Source organism: Callorhinchus milii, unplaced genomic scaffold, assembly GCF_018977255.1.
Source record: "Callorhinchus milii isolate IMCB2004 unplaced genomic scaffold, IMCB_Cmil_1.0 Scaffold4, whole genome shotgun sequence".
Lineage (NCBI taxonomy): Eukaryota > Metazoa > Chordata > Chondrichthyes > Chimaeriformes > Callorhinchidae > Callorhinchus > Callorhinchus milii.
Window position 1 is genome coordinate 61227470 of NW_024704745.1, and position 23944 is coordinate 61251413.

At 38.4% G+C, this 23944-nt stretch overlaps 1 protein-coding gene and 1 long non-coding RNA gene across 2 annotated transcripts; one reads left to right on the forward strand and one right to left on the reverse strand.

Annotated features, from left to right (window-relative positions):
* Positions 1-14: 14 nt before the first annotated feature.
* On the reverse strand, positions 15-3423 carry LOC121848904. The gene is made up of 3 exons (XR_006085034.1): positions 3293-3423; positions 1007-1107; positions 15-136 (listed from the first exon to the last, which is right to left on the reverse strand). It is a non-coding gene; the product is annotated as an uncharacterized LOC121848904 (long non-coding RNA).
* A 3378-nt stretch (positions 3424-6801) lies between these two features.
* Positions 6802-23600, forward strand: LOC103172493 (interleukin-1 receptor type 1). Its single transcript, XM_007885245.2, is given in 12 exon segments — positions 6802-6934; positions 9119-9219; positions 10091-10355; positions 11676-11862; positions 15155-15320; positions 17936-18001; positions 19361-19490; positions 19600-19748; positions 20585-20728; positions 21113-21268; positions 22643-22822; positions 22825-23600. Coding segments are annotated over 11 exon segments (1701 nt in total). The 5' UTR covers positions 6802-6934; positions 9119-9122; the 3' UTR covers positions 22986-23600.
* The last annotated feature ends 344 nt before the right edge of the window (positions 23601-23944 follow it).

Below are 23944 nucleotides of genomic sequence, written 5' to 3' on the forward strand. Positions count from 1 at the left end.
ATGAAACTGTAGTTGTATTTTACATTTATGGATTCATTCCATTCTATATAGAGGTTCATAGGGCAATGCAACAAAACTCCTTCTCGTTCCAGAACAAAGGAGCGTTCAAAATAAATTCCCTTGTCTATACAGAGCTCTAAAAGTAGAGAAATAGTTTTTAAATAGTCAGAAGCATTAACAATGGAAAGTTATAGTTATATTTCTTTCTAAATTAAAAATATAATATGGCCTAAAATTTCACCTCGTCTTATTCTGCATTTTCTCTGAATATTTAAGATCATACAGAGAAAAAAAATAATTTCAGGTTTCATTTAGGAGCTGTTTTTTTCCAGAGTTGGCTACCAATTATTTTGATTATTAAATTCCTAGATGGTATACTTCCAATCAATTTTTGTATTAATTTGAAGCGTTTGATTCGTATCAAGGTATATTGAAGCTTAACTGCAGAATTCAAGTGTCAAACGCTGAATAGTGGAGTTAGTGATGACGAACCTATAAACTCATTTCAACATTCAATTGAGAATGAACTAATTTTAACCATTCAATTTGTAAGGCAAGGTCAAACCACTGAAATTACTACCCTAGTTATTCATATGTGGTGGTTAGATCTTAATCAGATTTCTTACAGAGGTGAATTCCATTATTTTGTAAGATTATTGCATTTGAGCTGGCCATACCACATGTTGCACTCTTATCCTTTTTCTTGTTGAGCGAAAGCTGCGCTACATCAACACATATTTTGGGCTGCATTTTAAGAAGTAAATAGCAAGAGGTTTTAGTAGATTTCTAAACATGCAAAACTAATTCCACATGATTTTATTTTTAATTATAAACTTTCCAAAGTGTTACACTGGAAATTAACATTTCTAATACACCTACATAGACAATTACTGCAGGATGCTAACCACCTACACACCCTCCTTCAGAGGATAGGGGAAATATCAGACTAAGAAACAATGCTTGATTGTTCGAGGCTGCAAACTCTGTCCCTTCTTTCATACTTTACCATTAGTCCACATGTCTGCAGTGTCATTCATTGGTTGCAATAAGGCTGAAGTCATAACCAAGTGTATGAAGAGCAAGATAAGAAGTGCAGCAGTCATCTTCCTGCAATTTCAGATCGAAAAGGAAAAATAACCTTTCTATAAAAAGACTACATCATTACAGTTATCAGTTATCATTGTGAGCATATTGATAGAGGGCCCACATTAAATTACAACAACAAAACAAAATTACATTTGTATAGCGCCTTTCACGTCGGGAGGAAGCCCCAAGGCGCTGGACAGTCAGAGTTTCGGACCCTAGTTGGGAGTCAGGATTGGAGAGGCTGGAGGGTAGGGGGGGAAAGCAGGGTGATCAAAAGCACGGTGGAAGAGGAGGCTCTTGAGATGGGTTTTGAAGGAGGCAAAGGAGGGGGCGAGTAGGAGGGACTGCGGGATGGAGTTCCAGAGGGTGGGGGCAGAGTGGCAGAAGGCCTGGCCGTCAATTATTATAATGAGCTCCAGTGACTGAATTGTGGCCGATGTTCAAACAGATTAGTGAATTTATCTGAAAAGGAAATAGGGTTAACCTATCAATTTTCGTCCAATTTGTATCCTTATAGCAAAATAGTACAATGACTCAAGGTAGATAGGATACAGGAGTTTTTCTACAACAACTTCAACAACTTGCATTTATATAGCGCCCTTCACATGAGGTAACACCTCAGAGCATTTGTTGCTAGTCATGTTATTCTGGAATCTGAAGGCCCCCGACATTCATCCTTTCATAAACCTGTCAAAAACAGGTAGTGTCCTGTCTGTGAATGAAACTTGTTATATAACTATAAAAATGTTATACTAAATTATTCTGTGGGAAATTCATTTTGCGCAGTAGTGAACTGTAACAATCTAGGTTTTTATTAAAATGAATTGTTACAGTTCACGACTGGAAAATGAATTTCCCGCAGAATAATTTTGGATAACATTTCTACAGTAGTTAAAACATTTCCAATCACAAAATCAATCAACCATTATGCAACATTTCAATGCACAGATATGCAAAACAGATCTTGATTGACAGAAAACGGATGTAATTTTCATTGCATGTACCCTATTATCATTAATTCATCTTCTGGTTAGCTATATGTGAAGTATCTTTCACTGCGGCATTTAAACACTACTGTGATCTCAGTGATCAAGCACATCTTCAAAGTTCAAATGGTCAGACCTGCAGTATTTCTAAACACATTTCATTCCTTAATTATCACCAGCAATAGGATAGACCTTTTGTACCAAGTGAGCCAAATTAAAATTCATAGCAGCAGGAAGTGAGCATAATGGTTAAAAAAAGTCTGATATCTTATTCAATAGATCTAGTGAGTTCCTTGGCCCTCCTGGTAGAACTCCTCTGGAAGGATAGCTATGGGGTCAAACTACATACCAGGACTCAAGCTTATACTCTCGGCTGGTAATTAATCAAGTGCAGTAGTGGGATAGCACTGTATTGTCCGAGACGTTAAGCGGAAATCCATGCTGCCTGTTTTATGTGGACATTAAAGATTCCATGACATAATTTGAAAGTAGAAGGGAGCTTCTCCGGCGGTTGTGACGAAATATCCGCCAGATAAAAAAATGGTCTCTTACCTCATGGCAGTGCTAATAGCTGTTGCATCTGCTTACAAAAACAGTCACTTTCATAATGGATTATCATAAAGTATTTTGAAAGGTTTCAACATGATAACGCACAATAAAAAAATCTGATTGCCAACCTAATCCTTCTCGAAATGAGCAACTTTACAGAGGTGGAATCTTACAGCTGTGGAAATCAGATATAGGCGTGACAAACAAATGAAGATTTTAACGCTATCTTCATACAAAATTAGTCACAAATTAAGTAACCATAAAGCTCAAACGCTTACTTTTATTTGATTTTTCTATTCAAAGTGCACTTTTGATAGTGATGGAGGAGAGATAAAATCCCAATTAATTTTAGGAAGGACAAACAAAAGTGGAATATTTAAGATGTTTTATGAGAAATGTGATGTGTAATTTAATCGCTTATTACATTTTACCCCAACCACGCACAACGCATATCTCAATATCTGTTTTTCAGGAATTGCTTCATCATGGCAAGAGATTCAACTCTTTGGAATGAAATACTGTAATTCACTCAGTTAATACATCCCCCTTTTTAATTTGTAGAATCCAAAATTCAAACCAGATGAGCTTTAAGCATTTTCAATTTCTTCCTAAAAGAAAAATGAAATCTGAATATTTGGTTTCGTAAAATAGAAAGCGACACTTTAACTTACAGGAGTTGGATCTAATATAAGTTAAACAGATGGGATATGTATCCTCTTTTGGACGGATATCCTCTTTCTTCTGGCTATGGTCCAAGTCAACAGAGTTTGGGCAGGAATCCAGTATCTGATAAGGATATAAACAAAGAAGAAGAAAAAAATAATTTTAGCATAATTGCAAAAAATCTAATAATCTCAACAGTGATTATGGCGTTGGGGAAAGGAGAAAGCTTGTGTAATAATAATAATCCTTGCATTTGATATAGCACTTTTCATGTCTTCAGATGTCACTCGCAGTGATTGAAACACTGCTATTGCAGAATTGGAACAAGTGCTGGAGGAGAAGCACTTCATTGTTGGAGGTGCATCCATCCATGTTAGAATATTAATAACAATCCTTGCATTTGATATAGCGCCTTTCATGTTTTTGAGATGTCTCAAAGCCCTTTACAGAATATACTGTAAAGTGAATTGACTGTATATTTATGGGCGAAACGTTGCAGACAATTGCGCACAGCAGTGTCCCACTTGGATTGAGTGACCAAATTATTATATTTTTTAAGGATTATTATCCCCGGAAAAGCGATCTGCCAATCAACTAACAACTGGGTTTCTACTTACTGCTAGGTAAACAGAGGCATGTGGAGTAAGGAAACTTGGCCAACATTTCACCCTGCCGGGAATAGAACCCAGGTCTCTTGCTTGTGAAGCGAGTGCTCTAACTACTAAGCTACAGAACTAAATATCTGGAATGTTAACAGTATCAGGTCTTTCAGTTGGAGAAGTACCAAGGCACTCACTTTTGATTTTAATGCTTTGTACCGTGACAGGTCCATATAATGAAGGATAATTGGAAACATTGATTTTAAACAATAGGAAATAATTAAAACAATTAAAAATAGGAACTATCCTCCAAGTCCATGTGTGCAATTACAGACCATGTAATGTATGAGTTAGGAAAGAATAGAATACAATTTTATGATGACAACTGTAAAAACTGAATTAATTGCCCACCTTCTATCAACACTTAAAATACAGTATCATTTTTCAAATAAAGATCAGACTATCCTGCTCTTCAGTATTATTTAGTGGCAACCAAATAAGAGTATTTGCCCTCTTCCCCTTGCCCTAAAAAGTTCTCTACTCTAGAGGTTTCACTCGATCCTGTAGCAAAGCACATCTTGTACCCAATTGGTTTAATCCGAAAAGAAGAAATATTTTCTTTAATATGAAGAGAAAAATTGAAAACTGGTTCAAAATCTTTACACAGTCACAAAGTTGTGTGCGCTGCTTCAATACAATATTTTGGCTCCCTTAAAAGGATATTGTCTCTTTAAGGTTATGTTTTTACCTTTCTCTTATGTTTGTGTTCTGTGGAATTCTGTAAATATTGAAGAACAGCACTGTAACCACCTACGATTTTACTACTACTACTACTACTGTAAAAGGTATCATTAATAGCCCTAAATGTAAAAAATAAAATAAGTAACCAATTAGAATTACATTTCCTGGTTGTATTAGTGCATTACAGATTTATGGGACTAAGTGCACAAATTTGTGGAAATAAATGTACAAATTAATTGTTTTACGAAGACTGTTTTACTAAGATTCTACAATCTGTCATACAATCTAAATGTAAAATTATTCTACATTTTCATTCTGTTGTGCACCCTTTCTCCCTCAATTCTGGTTTCACCTTCCTTGCCAGCTACTATTCATAGAATCATAGAATTATACAGATGGCCTTGTAGGTGAGGATGAGGATCTTGAATCGATCCTCTGGGGGATGGGGAGCCAGTGGAGGCGAGCGAGGGTGGGAGTGATGTGGTCCGAAGTCTGGTGCGGGACAGTACACGAGCTGCAGAGTTCTGAATGACCTGCAGCTTGTGGAGGGAGGTGGCGGGAAGGCCGGCGAGGAGAGAGTTCTGTATAATTCTATGATTCTATGAATAGTAGCTGGCAAGGAAGGTGAAACCAGAATTGAGGGAGAAAGGGTGCACAACAGAATGAAAATGTAGAATAATTTTACATTTAGATTGTATGACAGATTGTAGAATCTTAGTAAAACAGTCTTCGTAAAACAATTAATTTGTACATTTATTTCCACAAATTTGTGCACTTAGTCCCATAAATCTGTAATGCACTAATACAACCAGGAAATGTAATTCTAATTGGTTACTTATTTTATTTTTTACATTTAGGGCTATTAATGATACCTTTTACAGTAGTAGTAGTAGTAGTAAAATCGTAGGTGGTTACAGTGCTGTTCTTCAATATTTACAGAATTCCACAGAACACAAACATAAGAGAAAGGTAAAAACATAACCTTAAAGAGACAATATCCTTTTAAGGGAGCCAAAATATTGTATTGAAGCAGCGCACACAACTTTGTGACTGTGTAAAGATTTTGAACCAGTTTTCAATTTTTCTCTTCATATTAAAGAAAATATTTCTTCTTTTCGGATTAAACCAATTGGGTACAAGATGTGCTTTGCTACAGGATCGAGTGAAACCTCTAGAGTAGAGAACTTTTTAGGGGCAAGGGGAAGAGGGCAAATACTCTTATTTGGTTGCCACTAAATAATACTGAAGAGCAGGATAGTCTGATCTTTATTTGAAAAATGATACTGTATTTTAAGTGTTGATAGAAGGTGGGCAATTAATTCAGTTTTTACAGTTGTCATCATAAAATTGTATTCTATTCTTTCCTAACTCATACATTACATGGTCTGTAATTGCACACATGGACTTGGAGGATAGTTCCTATTTTTAATTGTTTTAATTATTTCCTATTGTTTAAAATCAATGTTTCCAATTATCCTTCATTATATGGACCTGTCACGGTACAAAGCATTAAAATCAAAAGTGAGTGCCTTGGTACTTCTCCAACTGAAAGACCTGATACTGTTAACATTCCAGATATTTAGTTCTGTAGCTTAGTAGTTAGAGCACTCGCTTCACAAGCAAGAGACCTGGGTTCTATTCCCGGCAGGGTGAAATGTTGGCCAAGTTTCCTTACTCCACATGCCTCTGTTTACCTAGCAGTAAGTAGAAACCCAGTTGTTAGTTGATTGGCAGATCGCTTTTCCGGGGATAATAATCCTTAAAAAATATAATAATTTGGTCACTCAATCCAAGTGGGACACTGCTGTGCGCAATTGTCTGCAACGTTTCGCCCATAAATATACAGTCAATTCACTTTACAGTATATTCTGTAAAGGGCTTTGAGACATCTCAAAAACATGAAAGGCGCTATATCAAATGCAAGGATTGTTATTAATATTCTAACATGGATGGATGCACCTCCAACAATGAAGTGCTTCTCCTCCAGCACTTGTTCCAATTCTGCAATAGCAGTGTTTCAATCACTGCGAGTGACATCTGGAAGACATGAAAAGTGCTATATCAAATGCAAGGATTATTATTATTACACAAGCTTTCTCCTTTCCCCAACGCCATAATCACTGTTGAGATTATTAGATTTTTTGCAATTATGCTAAAATTATTTTTTTCTTCTTCTTTGTTTATATCCTTATCAGATACTGGATTCCTGCCCAAACTCTGTTGACTTGGACCATAGCCAGAAGAAAGAGGATATCCGTCCAAAAGAGGATACATATCCCATCTGTTTAACTTATATTAGATCCAACTCCTGTAAGTTAAAGTGTCGCTTTCTATTTTACGAAACCAAATATTCAGATTTCATTTTTCTTTTAGGAAGAAATTGAAAATGCTTAAAGCTCATCTGGTTTGAATTTTGGATTCTACAAATTAAAAAGGGGGATGTATTAACTGAGTGAATTACAGTATTTCATTCCAAAGAGTTGAATCTCTTGCCATGATGAAGCAATTCCTGAAAAACAGATATTGAGATATGCGTTGTGCGTGGTTGGGGTAAAATGTAATAAGCGATTAAATTACACATCACATTTCTCATAAAACATCTTAAATATTCCACTTTTGTTTGTCCTTCCTAAAATTAATTGGGATTTTATCTCTCCTCCATCACTATCAAAAGTGCACTTTGAATAGAAAAATCAAATAAAAGTAAGCGTTTGAGCTTTATGGTTACTTAATTTGTGACTAATTTTGTATGAAGATAGCGTTAAAATCTTCATTTGTTTGTCACGCCTATATCTGATTTCCACAGCTGTAAGATTCCACCTCTGTAAAGTTGCTCATTTCGAGAAGGATTAGGTTGGCAATCAGATTTTTTTATTGTGCGTTATCATGTTGAAACCTTTCAAAATACTTTATGATAATCCATTATGAAAGTGACTGTTTTTGTAAGCAGATGCAACAGCTATGTGCACTGCCATGAGGTAAGAGACCATTTTTTTATCTGGCGGATATTTCGTCACAACCGCCGGAGAAGCTCCCTTCTACTTTCAAATTATGTCATGGAATCTTTAATGTCCACATAAAACAGGCAGCATGGATTTCCGCTTAACGTCTCGGACAATACAGTGCTATCCCACTACTGCACTTGATTAATTACCAGCCGAGAGTATAAGCTTGAGTCCTGGTATGTAGTTTGACCCCATAGCTATCCTTCCAGAGGAGTTCTACCAGGAGGGCCAAGGAACTCACTAGATCTATTGAATAAGATATCAGACTTTTTTTAACCATTATGCTCACTTCCTGCTGCTATGAATTTTAATTTGGCTCACTTGGTACAAAAGGTCTATCCTATTGCTGGTGATAATTAAGGAATGAAATGTGTTTAGAAATACTGCAGGTCTGACCATTTGAACTTTGAAGATGTGCTTGATCACTGAGATCACAGTAGTGTTTAAATGCCGCAGTGAAAGATACTTCACATATAGCTAACCAGAAGATGAATTAATGATAATAGGGTACATGCAATGAAAATTACATCCGTTTTCTGTCAATCAAGATCTGTTTTGCATATCTGTGCATTGAAATGTTGCATAATGGTTGATTGATTTTGTGATTGGAAATGTTTTAACTACTGTAGAAATGTTATCCAAAATTATTCTGCGGGAAATTCATTTTCCAGTCGTGAACTGTAACAATTCATTTTAATAAAAACCTAGATTGTTACAGTTCACTACTGCGCAAAATGAATTTCCCACAGAATAATTTAGTATAACATTTTTATAGTTATATAACAAGTTTCATTCACAGACAGGACACTACCTGTTTTTGACAGGTTTATGAAAGGATGAATGTCGGGGGCCTTCAGATTCCAGAATAACATGACTAGCAACAAATGCTCTGAGGTGTTACCTCATGTGAAGGGCGCTATATAAATGCAAGTTGTTGAAGTTGTTGTAGAAAAACTCCTGTATCCTATCTACCTTGAGTCATTGTACTATTTTGCTATAAGGATACAAATTGGACGAAAATTGATAGGTTAACCCTATTTCCTTTTCAGATAAATTCACTAATCTGTTTGAACATCGGCCACAATTCAGTCACTGGAGCTCATTATAATAATTGACGGCCAGGCCTTCTGCCACTCTGCCCCCACCCTCTGGAACTCCATCCCGCAGTCCCTCCTACTCGCCCCCTCCTTTGCCTCCTTCAAAACCCATCTCAAGAGCCTCCTCTTCCACCGTGCTTTTGATCACCCTGCTTTCCCCCCTGCCCTCCAGCCTCTCCAATCCTGACTCCCAACTAGTGTCCGAAACTCTGACTGTCCAGCGCCTTGGGGCTTCCTCCCGACGTGAAAGGCGCTATACAAATGTAATTTTGTTTTGTTGTTGTAATTTAATGTGGGCCCTCTATCAATATGCTCACAATGATAACTGATAACTGTAATGATGTAGTCTTTTTATAGAAAGGTTATTTTTCCTTTTCGATCTGAAATTGCAGGAAGATGACTGCTGCACTTCTTATCTTGCTCTTCATACACTTGGTTATGACTTCAGCCTTATTGCAACCAATGAATGACACTGCAGACATGTGGACTAATGGTAAAGTATGAAAGAAGGGACAGAGTTTGCAGCCTCGAACAATCAAGCATTGTTTCTTAGTCTGATATTTCCCCTATCCTCTGAAGGAGGGTGTGTAGGTGGTTAGCATCCTGCAGTAATTGTCTATGTAGGTGTATTAGAAATGTTAATTTCCAGTGTAACACTTTGGAAAGTTTATAATTAAAAATAAAATCATGTGGAATTAGTTTTGCATGTTTAGAAATCTACTAAAACCTCTTGCTATTTACTTCTTAAAATGCAGCCCAAAATATGTGTTGATGTAGCGCAGCTTTCGCTCAACAAGAAAAAGGATAAGAGTGCAACATGTGGTATGGCCAGCTCAAATGCAATAATCTTACAAAATAATGGAATTCACCTCTGTAAGAAATCTGATTAAGATCTAACCACCACATATGAATAACTAGGGTAGTAATTTCAGTGGTTTGACCTTGCCTTACAAATTGAATGGTTAAAATTAGTTCATTCTCAATTGAATGTTGAAATGAGTTTATAGGTTCGTCATCACTAACTCCACTATTCAGCGTTTGACACTTGAATTCTGCAGTTAAGCTTCAATATACCTTGATACGAATCAAACGCTTCAAATTAATACAAAAATTGATTGGAAGTATACCATCTAGGAATTTAATAATCAAAATAATTGGTAGCCAACTCTGGAAAAAAACAGCTCCTAAATGAAACCTGAAATTANTTTTTTTCTCTGTATGATCTTAAATATTCAGAGAAAATGCAGAATAAGACGAGGTGAAATTTTAGGCCATATTATATTTTATAATTTAGAAAGAAATATAACTATAACTTTCCATTGTTAATGCTTCTGACTATTTAAAAACTATTTCTCTACTTTTAGAGCTCTGTATAGACAAGGGAATTTATTTTGAACGCTCCTTTGTTCTGGAACGAGAAGGAGTTTTGTTGCATTGCCCTATGAACCTCTATATAGAATGGAATGAATCCATAAATGTAAAATACAACTACAGTTTCATGTGGTACAACAACAAAACTGCTGAAATTATCAAAACAGAAGAGAAACAGAGAATACATATGAAAAATGAATTTCTCTGGTTTCTACCAGTATTACTTGAAGACACTAGTATCTATTACTGCGTTTTGAGGTAAGTTAAGTTTTCTGGCTCCTTGCTTTTCCTTTCTCTTTCCTTGCTTAAACATACATTTTCTTCAAAGCCATTACTCCTTAACCCACAACATCCCAAGTAACTGTAACTTCAAAATATGTCTCCTACATTAACTCAGTGGATTTTCAAATTTGTCCCACGTGCGCCACCATCCATACAGTGTTACTCTGGAGGTCTCCACCTTGGCATCTTGTCCCCGGGCTGGTTAATTCTCTCCCACCACGACCCCCACTCTCACAGATGACTCAGAGAGGACCATGGCCTTGCTCCTTCCTACCTCTGTGACCTGCTAACCCCATATCAACCTGGCCGCTTCTTCCGCTCAGCAGGTTCTGGCCTGTTCCATGTCCCCCGCCCGATTCGCCCCACCATTGGTGGCCCGGCCTTCAGCTTCTCTGTTCCCACTTTTTAGATCTCCATCCCACAGTCCCTTTGTCTTGCTCCCTTCCTTGGCTCTTTCAAAGCACCTCTCAAGACCCTCCTCTTCGACCGCGCATTCAGCCACCCTCCTGTCCCTACCCTCCCTGTTCTCCACCACCCCTGATCCCAACACCTGCTCGGATCTAAATCCCTGACTGTCCAGCTCCTTGGGACGTTCTCCCGATGTGAAAAGCTCTATACAAATGTAATTTGTTGTTGTCACCATAAAGGCTTATTTTTAAAAAGTTTCTAGCTTCTACAGGCAATGTTCCTCTGTTCCATACAACAGTTTGCTACAACAGCCCAATAAATGGTCTTACGGTGATCTGGAAGAGGCGAGCTAGACCACCTCAAGGCTGAAAGTGGGAATTGCACTCTAAGCTCTTGTAGTTCTAGTCCTTGACCACAACAAACGAGAACAATGCTAGCGGTTAGGGAAAGACACAGCCTGGATTTCCAGTTTGCAGTTCATATATTTTGTGCATTAATACCCATAACTGTTGTGGATTCCTGTAGCTCAGTGGTTAGAGCGCTCGCCTTGCAAGCGAGACACCTGGGTTTAATCCAGGCAGGGCGAAACCTTGGGCAAGTTTCCTTACTCCACATGCCTAATAATAATCCCTCCAAAACAAAACAATAATAAATCGGTCATTTTCAATCCACGACTGTGGGACACTGTTGTGCGCAATTGGCTGCCGCGTTTCACCCACAAATATACAGTCAATTCACTTTACAGCATATTCTGTGAAGCGCTTTGAGACGTCTAGAAGACATGAAAAGTGCTATATCAAATGCAAGGATTATTATTATATTGTTATTCAGTAACCATATACTGTATTAGAAACCAAGCCTGATATTGGATATTGAATGTGTTTGCAGGAATTCAACATATTGTATCAAAGTAGCTGTTTCATTAACAGTTACTAAATCTGCCGACACATCATGCTTCCGGGATACTAAAGCATATGGTGTGACTTCACACTTTGGTAATTCTAAACAGATGAGATGCCCTGATTTGGAGTACTATGAAAATCCAGAGGAAGTGCTGGAAATAAAGTGGTACAAGGTAAAGAATATTCACTTAGTCATAAAAGATACAGTTTTCGTAAGCAGCCTCGTTATTCTTGAGGTCATTCTATTTATTACGAGGTCTGTAGGTTCATGCGCAGCACTGATCACTTTATAGATAGCTCAGTTGCTTACACTCTCAGATCTGGTTCAGAAGGCTGTGGGTTCAGGTTCCACATTGAGCTCACAATTTAGGCTGACATTGCAGTGCAGTGTTGGAGGAATGCTCCTTTGTCAGAGGTGCAATCCCTCGAATTGAGACATGAAACTGAGGTCCAATTTGCTTGTTTAAGTGGATGTTAAATATCTCATCACACTATTTAAAAAGGTGAAATTAGTTACTTTTGGTGGCTTGGCTAGAAATCTTCCAGAAAAAAATGATCATTCACTTCATGACTATTTGTAGGATTGTTTTGCACAAATTGGCTGTCGATATATCACTTTTGATTAATATTATGGTGAAAGCCACAATTTCTGACCTTTAAGACACATACTGGGATTGTGAACACCAACAACTTGCACTTATATAGCGCCCTCCACCCCAGGTGGCGTCTCAGAACACTTAACAGTGGTGGAGCCCAAGGCCGAGCCAGGGGGAGGGGGAAGGTGACCGTAGGCGCGGTTGAAAAGGAAGGTCTTCAGGCTCGACCTGAAGATGGGGAAGGAGAAGGCGAGGCGAAGGGGTTGAGGGAGGGAGTTCCAGAGTTTAAGGGCGTAGTGGCTGAAGGCACGGCTGCTGATGGTGGAGCGGAGGATTCAGAGGACACGGAGGAGGCCCGCCCCAGTAGAGCGGAGGCAGGGGTTCTGCTGTGGGGAGAGAGGAGGTTAGAGAGATAGGGGGATGCCAAGTAATGGAGGCATTTAAATACTAGAGTGAGGATCTTGAAGTTGATCTGCTCTGCATCCAACCCATGACCCGCTCTGCCTTCCCTCACCTCTGTAACATCGCCCGACTCCGCCACTACCTCACCCCTCAGGCTGCTGAAACTCTTGTTCATGCTTCATCGAATCCAGGTTCGACTATGCAAACGCCCTGCTTGTCGGCCTTCCAACCCCTCCCTCCACAGGCTGCAGATAATCCAGAACTCTGCAGCCCGTGTCCTCTCCCGCACCAAACTCCGTGACCCCATCTCCCCCAACTCTCGCCCGACTCCATTGGCTCCCTATCCTTTAGAGGATCCAGTTTAAGATCCTGGTCCTCACATGCAAAGTCCTCCATGGCCTCGCCCCACCCTACCTCTGCGACCACCTAACCCCCTATCAACCCGCCCGCTCCCTCTGCTCAGCCGGCTCTGGCCTGCTCCATGTCCCCCGACCCACCCACCCCACCATTGGCGGGAGAGCCTTCAGCCACTCTGCCCCCAACCTCTGGAATTCCATCCCCCAATCACTCCGCCTCGCCCCCTCCTTAGCCTCCTTCAAGTCCCGCCTCAAGACCCTCCTCTTCGACCATGCCATCGGCCACCCCCCTTCCCCTCCCCTCCCCTCCCTTCTCCCCCTGACCCCAGCTCGGGTCTGAAATGCTGTACACTATTCAGAGTTTTGGGACGTCCTCCCGACGTGAAAGGCGCTATACAAATGTAATCTTGTTGTTGTGACAGGGAGCCAGTGGAGTTTGGCAAGGACTGGAGTAATTGGGGTACGGAGTTTGGTGCGGGTGAGAATGCGGAAGGTGGAGTTTTGAATAAGCTGAATTTTGTGAATAGTGGAGTAGGGGAGACCGGCGAGGAGGGCGTTAGAGTAGTTCAGCTGAGGGGTGACAAAGGCATGGACAAAGGTTTCCGCAGCTTTTTGGGGTGAGGTATTGTCAGAGACGGGAATGTGGTGGAGGTGGAAGAAAGCGGTGCTGGTCAGGGACTGGATGTGAGGGAGGAAGGATAACTGGGGATTGAACCTGATGCCTAAATTGCGCACGGGTTCAAAGCCATTAAGTAAGTCACTTTACAAAGTGTTTATACTTGCTGAAATTCTTTTCTTGTCTTCTCAAGAACCAACTTGTGCTGAAATTCTTCTCTTCCAAAATCTTTTTCATTCCATGTCTGAAAACATCTGTGCAATCTTTATCAAATAAAGCTTATTATTTTTACGAAGAGTGAAACCGCAACACAAGTTGCTATTGCATGATTCTAAAATATACGTATAAAATAATAATAATAATAAATTGGTCACTTCAATCCACGACTGTTTGTGGGATACTGCTGTGCACAATTGGCTGTTGTGTTTCGCCCACAAATATACAGTCAATTCACTTTACAGTATTTTCTGTGAAATGCTTTAAGAAGTATCGAAGACGTGATAAGGCGCTATATCAAGTGCAAAGATTATTATTTTTACCATTATTTTAATTACTTTGTGTCTCATCCTCACCATCAGAAAGTTGCCCACTTCTCCACTGCACCACTGTGATGTTTTCCCTTTCCCAACCCAGCCATATAGAAACAGGGTCAAGGCCACACAATCTCATTTCACATGTCACATGAGAAGTGCAAATGAAGATCCAGTCCTTTGGTCTATTTGATCCCATTCTTCCAGACTAGTCACCCTACCTTCTTCCAATAAAAGGCTTCAAGCTATTTCTTAAATGAGTTCAGTGCCCTGGCCTCTTCCTAATATCTCATTCATTCCAATTGTTGATTAACTTCTATGAAAAATAATCACCCTGAAACTGTGCTGCCTCAACACATCAGAAAGTATTCTAGGTTTTTTTTCTCAATCCAATTTAGCATTTTATGTTACTCTGTAAGGTCTAATTTAAGACATCCTAAATGACCTAGCTCCTACATATATCCAAGCTTCTGGGAATGGAGTGGAGAGGCTTCCCCTGACCCATCAGCAAAGTCCATATTCAAGCAGTGAGGTAGATTTGTGGCAAACATGGGAAGCGACTGCAGGGAGGAGAGCTTCGTCCTACATGCGAAAACACACTGGAGGTGGAGTCTGCTTCACAATGGGCATGTCTATTTTAGTGCAAACCCCAGTGATGCTAACACCTTGTGCCACCTTTCCCTTGTAAAATAAATGGTTGGCAGGATAATTAGCTGTACAAGCCCATGATTATATTATATTATGTGTTCCAAAGTAAAAGGTTGGTTATTGACAGGCAATTCAAATTGTGTCTTTAAACCTTTCACCTTGTACAGTCATTTTGGATGTGCCAATTGGTTTGGTTGTTGGCCAAACATTGCTGTTGTGTAAGATATTTGTGGGAATTTACTCATTTCAGTAAATTCAGAGCTTCTCTTGGCTTGAATTCTCTTTGGATGCTGTAACATTTTTAATTTTTATTTTAGGTTTGTAACCCTATACTGGATAGATCCAAATACATTAAAGATCACTTTGACCTTATAATAATAAATGTGACGAAATCTGATGCAGGAATCTATGTCTGTGAATTGCATTTTCTACATAATGGTGCAAAGTACGTGAAAGCAAAGACCATTAACATGGAGGTTAAAGGTAAATGTATCTCGATTGGACGTAAAACCGGCAAGGCATGCATTCTCTTGAATTAAGTGGAATTTCTTAGTGAAATGCAAGTAGTATGTCAATGTGAAATAGTAACTGGTGCTAGGTATTCGGCTTATTATAAAGCAAATATAAATATTTATAAAATAAATATATAGAAAGACCTACCCATTGTAGTAACATCTGTATAAAAACTTTCTGAGATAATGTATTTTGCTTAAGGTAACTTCATGAATGGAAAGTCGCGGAGTGAGGAAAGTACTTTCAAAGAAAACTGTTAAGGAAGACACCAGAACAAACATGCTCTTTATAAAATAGATAGTACACTTTATATAGTTTCCAAGCATAGAACATGGAAGTGTTTTTGCTAGAGAAGCATTAACTAAACCAAGCGGAGTGCGTCTTGTGTTTCTTGTACTGTATATGCAGATAAATTGTATTTTGGAAATTTTGATGTTCAGCACCACCTATTGGTGTAGGTGTGTGTTACAGCACCAGTTCATCAATGTTTGAAAGCAGAATGAAAGCTATTATTTATCAGTTTTATATTGTATTTGCATTATTTTCATAAGACTTCTTATATACTGAAATCCTTACAAATATTCTGGTATGTTTCCTAACATTTCAATCTGACTGAATCTTATTACAGAGAGACAGTTGTGATTAGTTTATTTTTTAAAGCAATAGAAACGTAAAGCTATTCATTTTGCTGAGTTGTTTCATTTAATATGATTACATTTGAAAATTTACAATTGCTATATTTGGCAATGTGACTAATTTTTAGAACAGTACAGTTACACCTACCAAATATCCCCCCATCATTCCCATCATATTTTTATCAAGTTGAGATCTCTGCTGTTCTATGCTTACATATTTGTAAATAGTCAGCTAAAAGTCTATGCAAAGTAACAGACCCTTAAGAACATAACTGTTGAAAATCTGATGAACTATAACAATTTACATTTTTATTGTATAACAATTTACATTTATTTATCATTTGTACCATACCAACAATTTAAATTTTTATAATGCCTTTTATAATATATAATAATAATAATCCTTATATTTAATATAGCGCTTTTCACGTTTTCTCGACATCTCAAAGAGCTTCACAGAATAGACTGTAAAGTGAATTGACCATATATTTGTGGGCGAAACGTGGCAGCCAATTGCGCACAGCAGTATCCCACAAACAGTCATGAATTGAAAATGACCAATTTATTATTGTTTTGTTTTGGAGGGATTATCATTAGGCGTGTGGAGTAAGGAAACTTGCCCAAGGTTTCGCCCGCCCTTTTATGTTGGGAGAATGTCTAAAAGCACTTTACATCAGTGACTGGGAGCCCGAGTTGAGTTGTGGAGTGGGGAGCTGAGGAGGGGAAGGGAAAGGTCGACGAGATAGGTCTTAAGGTGGGTTTTGAAGGCAGAGACGGGGGGAGCAATAGTTTTCAATGTATGAATAAAGAGCTACAGTGGAAGCCACTTTAACCGGATGTCGGTTAACCTCGGATCCAGCAAAATTTGTTTGTATTCTTACCTGTTTTAAATATGGTGATTAATTCAAACAACAATCCAGTTAATCCAGAAAATGGCGCGCTGGTCGCTGCTGGGCCTACTCACACGCGCGTTCTGTGTCGCGATCGGCTCCATTCAGCCATGAGCAGCTCCAGGATGGAGATGGGAGGAGTCCAATTGCTATTGATTGACAGTGGACTCCAGCAATTCATAAGCGACTTTGGGCTGTCAAATCAGTGAGGGGGTGGAGGAACAGGGAAGAAACAAGAGAGGAAATTGGAGGAGAGTGTGTGTGTCTTACAGCACCAATTGATCAGTGTTTGCAAGTACAATGAAAGCTATATGTACAGTTGAACCATCTTAGGTATCAGTTTATGTTGCATTTGCATTGTTTCAGATAACTCTGGTGTTAACCACAATGTTGTGTTTGTGGTTTTAATCTTTTTTGTTGTTGGATATGCAATTATGTGGTCTATCATAGACACTTGATGCAGATAATAATCCTTGAATTTGATTATCATATTGTCGAGATAGCACTTCACAGGATTTTACTGTGAAGTATAGCGACCGTATTTGTGGTGAACATGGCTGGCAGTTTGCTCACTGTCCCACAAACGACCATAAAGTGAGTGACAGATTTCATTTGGGTTGTTGTTGGCCAGGATAAGTAATCAATAACATAATTGAAACCAAACAGCAGATCTTAAAATTTGTCTTCAATCTGTATGGCAATGTGGATTGAAAGTATTGTTTGAAATGCCCTGACCAGCAATCCCCCAGATTAAACACAAGGTTACTCACTTTGTGTCTTCTACATTAACCTTCAAAATAGAATCACTACATTTTACTGTAAATCGTGTTAAGTGCTTTGAGATATCTTGACAATATGTAAGGCACTTTATCAAATGCAAAGTAGTATTATTGTTATATGTGCATGGAACATAGAGATTTTTTTGTAGAATAAAGTGTATATTTAAAGTTTTATTTTCTTATGTTTAGCGAATTGTAGTTAAATGCAATATTCAATAATATCTTTTTACTGATGTGTCTCAGCAAAATAGTTTGGTTATGAAGTACTTTTGTTTCCATAGGCTGTTCAAGTGCTTTACGCCCAAAAATTGTACAACCAAGCAATAATACAATTGAACTACAGCCTGGTAAGTAAATCTCTTTTAAAAAAAGAAATAACAAAGGCTGAAGTTGTTTTCCAATGTTCTCTTATCTGGTGCTGTGATTATAACTTCATATTACTGGATTCCAATTTCTTGTAGTGTGATATATATGCATCAGACATCCTATCTGTTTATCGTTACTGGATGTGTCTATTTGACTGTTAAGTGTTGAAATGTTTATGATTAAAAAATATTTTTTCAGAATTATCTAGTTCATTCTTTTTAAAAGTTACAGTACCCCGCTTACTGGCCTGCTTCATGCCTCCACCCCCATCCTATCCACTCTACCAAGCAGCCAGGCTTTCAGATCTTCTGCCCCTACTCTCTGGAACTCCCATTTCGTAATCCCTTGGTCTCACTCGCACCCTGCCTCCCCATGTTCAAAGCCATTCTCAAGACATACCTCTTTTGACCGTACTTTTGGTCATCTTGCACCTCCCTAGCACCTTTGGTTCCCCCTCTCCCCCCCCACCCCACACACACACACACACACACACACACACACAGCTCGGGTGCTCAGCCAGCGATGTGAAGAGCTTTAAGACATCCTTCCGTCATGAAAGGAACTATTTAAATGTATCGCAAGATTAGTTCAAATGAAAAGGGCTATTTTGCTCATTTGATCTCATCCCTCTAGAACATTCACTTTACCATCCTCCCATCACAGCTGATTCTTTTGCACTGTAATTCAAATCAAAAACATTAACTATAATAAATATGTATTTCACATTAACTTATAAAGGGAAATGGAGTATCGTAATCGTAACAATATTTATTCCTTAATTAGCATTGGGGATAATTAAGGAACATTCTCCTTAACATCTAAGGACGTTAATGAGTGTTTGACACAGTTGACTGTGGTTCGACACAATCGACCACACTATCCTCAACCACCGCCTCTTCTCCTTCATCCACCTTAGTGGGACTGCACTAGCCTGGTTTGAGTCCTACTTAACAAACCGCCTTCACTTTGTCTCTTCAAACGGTTTCTCCTCCCGCCCCCACCCCCTGTGGTGTACCACAGGGCTCCATCCTCTGCCCATTCCTCTTCCTCAATTAAATGCTCTCTCTTATCTTCATTAATGACCCTGTCCAAAAATATTTTAAAAAAGGTTTTTACTCTAGTAATATTCAGCTACTGGAATTTTAACCCCAACGTGCTTCAGTGGATCTTTAGATTTTTCATGCATGGTTGTACTTTCATCCAGTCAATAGATTGTACGTTTTAAAATTAGCGTAATTTTCTTTTAACTTTCTTTTAGATGACTAATATGTAGCAAATGGTGTTCCAAAAATGTTGTAACGTCACACAGTATTGATTACACTAGAATTTGTTTTTGACAGGCTCGAATCTGAACCTATCTTGCATAGCCTTCACTGGGCATTGTGATCCTCCTGTGACAATCGTATATTGGGCTGTAAATAACACATATATTGAAAATTATTTTAATTACTCGATTCAATTTGGAAATGGGTATGATTTTTATTCTTATTAAAGTTTGGAATGGTACATTTTCATTATGTTTGCTTACGATTGGCAACAGTGTTTAGTTCACTTTGAATTTCTGTACTTGTGTTTCCAGTAAGCACCAAGATGAAATACAAGGCAACTATTTTGAAGCATATGTCTTTTTTCCTGAGTTTAAAGAGGAATATTACGATCTGTTACTTGTGTGCTACGCCATGAATGGTTTGGGGACTGAAATCGCAAATGTTCGAATTATAAAATCACGTAAGTCATTTATTTACAGTATCTTCTGTGGTTTTATAATAAAATTGTTTTTAAGGGCAATTTAGAAGAGCATTTGGTGAATTATAGACTTAATAATAACCCTTGCACTTGATATAGAGGGTTTCACTTCAGGAGGACATCTCCAAGTTCCTTACAGGATTTTACTGTTAAAAATAGTGATAGTGTATTTGGAAGCTAAACATGACAGTCAATTTATATTAAGAATAATAATCTTTACATTTGATAGAGCATAATTCAAGTTGGGAAGACATTTCGGTTCGCTCCACAGGATTTGATGTAAGGTGTGGTGTTTGGGTATATGCAGGCAAATGTATACAGGCATCCAATTTGCATATAGCAATGTCCCACAAACAGTCATGAAGAGAATGACCTTTTTTTTCTGGGGGATTGTTAGCCAGGACACCAACAGAAACTCCCTTCTCTTTGGAATAGTGTCAATTAATAGCCACCTCAACAGGCAGATGGGACCTCGGCATAACATCTCATCCGAAGGAAGGCACTCCCCCAATAATGTAGTGCCCCCTCAGCATTATTTTGGAGTGTCAGCCAACTATATAATCTATAGTGCCGTGTCAACCCATGACATTATAGATCATATGGGTTGCCAAGTTCCGATGTGGGGTTTGAATCCACAACCTTCTCGCTCAGAGGCAAGAGTGTTACCAACTGAGCCGTGCTAACATGCTAGCAGGGACTTTAATGGACTTTACCGTGTTATAATGGGGCTTCACAGAAGTCATAACACGGAAAATATACAAAATGCACACGTTTGTTAGAAATTTCATTTCCTTCTGATTTCTGTTTGTTCTCTTTAGCTCCCAGTTTCCAAAAGGAAATAATAGCTGTATTTGCTGTGTTGGCCAGTGTTTTATTGATCTCGGTATGCACGTACACATTTTTCAAGATCGACATCGTTCTTTGGTATCGTGATATAAATCTTGGAGACTATCACGAAAATGGTAGGTGTATTTTATTTTCCTATTATATACAATAGGCTTCATAATTACATTAATTTTGATATAAGCTTCAAGCTTAGCAAACAAAGATTTTTTTGGACTAGTTTGATCTTTTAAGTACAGAATATTATTTTCAATTTGCCTCTGTCAATTTTATTTAAAAACAACTGCTGTTTTAATTATCCTTGCATTTCATATAATGCCTTATCACGTCTACGAGATACCTCAAAGCGCTTCACAGAATATACTGTCAAGTGAGGCACAACAGTGTCCCACAAACAGTCGTGGATTGAGTGACCAAATTATTATTATTTTCTTTTTTGAAGAGAATGTTACATTGTATTGAGTAATTGCATTGTATAATTTGTTGTCTTTTCTCAATTTCAGATGACAAAATATATGATGCCTTTGTTATTTATCCAAAAAGCTCAAGTTCTTTGGACAATACCAGTATCTTTGTTACTGAATTTTTGCCTCAAGTTCTGGAAAATCAATGTGGATATAAAGTGTTTATACCTGGAAGAGATGATCTGCCTGGGGGAGGTGAGATGAAATTGAGACCGTCTGTGCCTGGAAATCTAAAATATCATATTACAAATATATTTTTTAACTGTGAACCAACTGTATTGAGGCTCAGTTGATTCTGGGTATATAGCCACCAATGCTGATTGTACTAAAGTGATTCAGCCTTGTACAGGGCTCTCCAACTGGTCGATCACCGCTAGGTGGTGCTCTCACACATGATCAGAAAGACAAGAGGAGAGATCGATAGAACTGTCATTATTTAGCCCAATTGAAAGTGAAGCCAGATGCTCGGAAGTATTTCAATCATCTCAAAATAAAAAATAAATGTTATTGTTTAAACTGTAGTGAATTTCCTAGCGACAATCGACCGGTTGGAGTTGTTCTAGTAATAACAATAATCCTTGCATTTGATATCGTGCTTTATCACATTGTAGAGGCATCTTAAAGCACTTCACGGGATTTACTGTAAAGTGGATTAACTGTATTTTGTGGGAAAAACTGTATGGTATAAAGGGAGCTTCTCTGTCCTCGTTTATAGAATGATAGAAATTTCAGAACAGAAGGAGGCGATTCAGCTCATTATGCCTCTGCCATGCTTGTTCCCCTAATAGTACCCTTTAGCCTTGAAAAGAGATGTGTCTGAGATATATAAGCTTTATATATAAAGGTATATAAGCTTTACAGTGCTATCATAAATTTGAACATCTCCACAACTTCTCCACTCTAATGAAAGTACAGTATTTCCAATCAGTGGAAATAAAACAACATTTAGTCTCTTGAATCCTTTCAAAATTTTGAAATCTTTTATTAGGTTATCTCTGAATCTTTTTTTATCGAATATAACCAATTTTAACCCTTTTGCTCTAAATACCAATAATCATACTTGCATTTAATGTAATGCATTTCATTTCAGGAGGATGTATCAAATCACTTCCCATGAATTGTTGTAAGGTGTAGTGACTGTATTTTGTAGGTGAACACGATATTCAATTAATACATGGCAATGTCCTACAAACAGCTATGAGGTTTCTTAACTTTGTGCTGTTCTCCATAGACTATGCTGATTTGTTTGGGGGGAAAGCCTGGTGTCTGACACCTACAGCATACTTAAGAGTATCCAAACCACACTTGAGAGTTCAATGTATGTTACCTACATGGAAACTCACACGTCTGGAATGAAATATGTGCTCTCTCCCAGAGAGATGTACCCTGCTTAACCTAATTTCCGAAGGTTATTAAATTCAGGTTGGCAAGAGATGATAGTTGGTCAATAAGGGATGGACACATATTTGTGAATATTGTGTATGATTTTGAGACAGACTACTTCAGAAATCCTATAGATAGAGAAGATTAATAATCTTGTTCACAAATCTTTTCTCTATTTCTTTCTAGCTTTTGTGGAAACAGTGGAAGAAAATATAAAAGCTAGCAGAAGATTGATCTTTGTGCTGACAAAGTCTTCTGGTAAACAATTGGAAAATACGTTTGAACAACAAATTGGATTACATGATGCATTAATCAGTAATCGAATAAAAGTTATACTGATCGAGTTGGAACAATTAAAGATTGCAGTGAGTTCACAGAATCGATGAGGCATGTTATTCGAAAAGAAGGAACCATTAAATGGAAGGAAACTGAATGGAAAAATAAATCTCCATCATTAAACTCCAGGTTTTGGAAACGTGTGAGATATAACATGCCACCAAGGTCCTCTCGATTGCTGGAGGGTTCATAAATGGTGGAAATTACATTTTTGGGAGTTACTTTCTTACAAAGCCCAGATACATTAAAACCCATATGTGTCTACAAAACTTCTCCAGGTTTATTGTACTGAAAATGAAGTGGATGACAAAACATTTTTCAAATTTTTTTCAGAATGTTATTAAAATCATGTGCAATTTCTGGGGAAAAATTGTTAACTGCCAGCTAATTAGAGATAGTCATGCTTGGCTATTCCATGCTCTGAGGAAATTACACTGTATGAAGATGAAGGGGATGCAGCAGGTACCATGTACTGTAACACCATTTAATTTGGCATCTGCTTATGTTCACGGAACTGACCTGACTCTTGCTTCGTGGACCTATATTTTTGTGCAGTCATTAAGAATTGTGCTGGACTATCCCGTTAAAGGTAGCATTTCATTTTTTTTTCACAGCCTCTTTAATTTTGCATAAAGACTTCCAAGGGCAAATCTAGCAATGTGAAATGGGCCACAATAAATACCAGTTACATGGTATATGTATTTCCATTTGATAAAGTGTCACAGAAGAGGCTTGTGTTCACACATGGTTTTAAAGGCAAAGTAGTACTGCAACAACAAGATTATATTTGTATAGCACCTTTCATGTCGGGGAGGACGTCCCAAGGCACTGGACAGTGTACAGCATTTCAGACCCGAGCTGGGGTCAGGAGGGAGAAGGGAGGGGAGAGGAAAGGGGGTGGCCGAAGGCATGGTCGAAGAGGAGGGTCTTGAGGCAGGAATTGACGGAGACTAAGGATGGGGTGAGGCGGGGTGATTGGGAGATGGAATTCCAGAGGTTGGGGGCAGAGTGGCTGAAGGCTCTCCCGCCAATGGTGGGGTGAGCAACAACAACAACTTACAAATTCACTCACTGCAGTACACAAGTGGAATTCCCTGAGTTCTTAAAAGGCACAGTCAAAAATCAAAGGCAACCAAAGTCAGCTGAATGAAT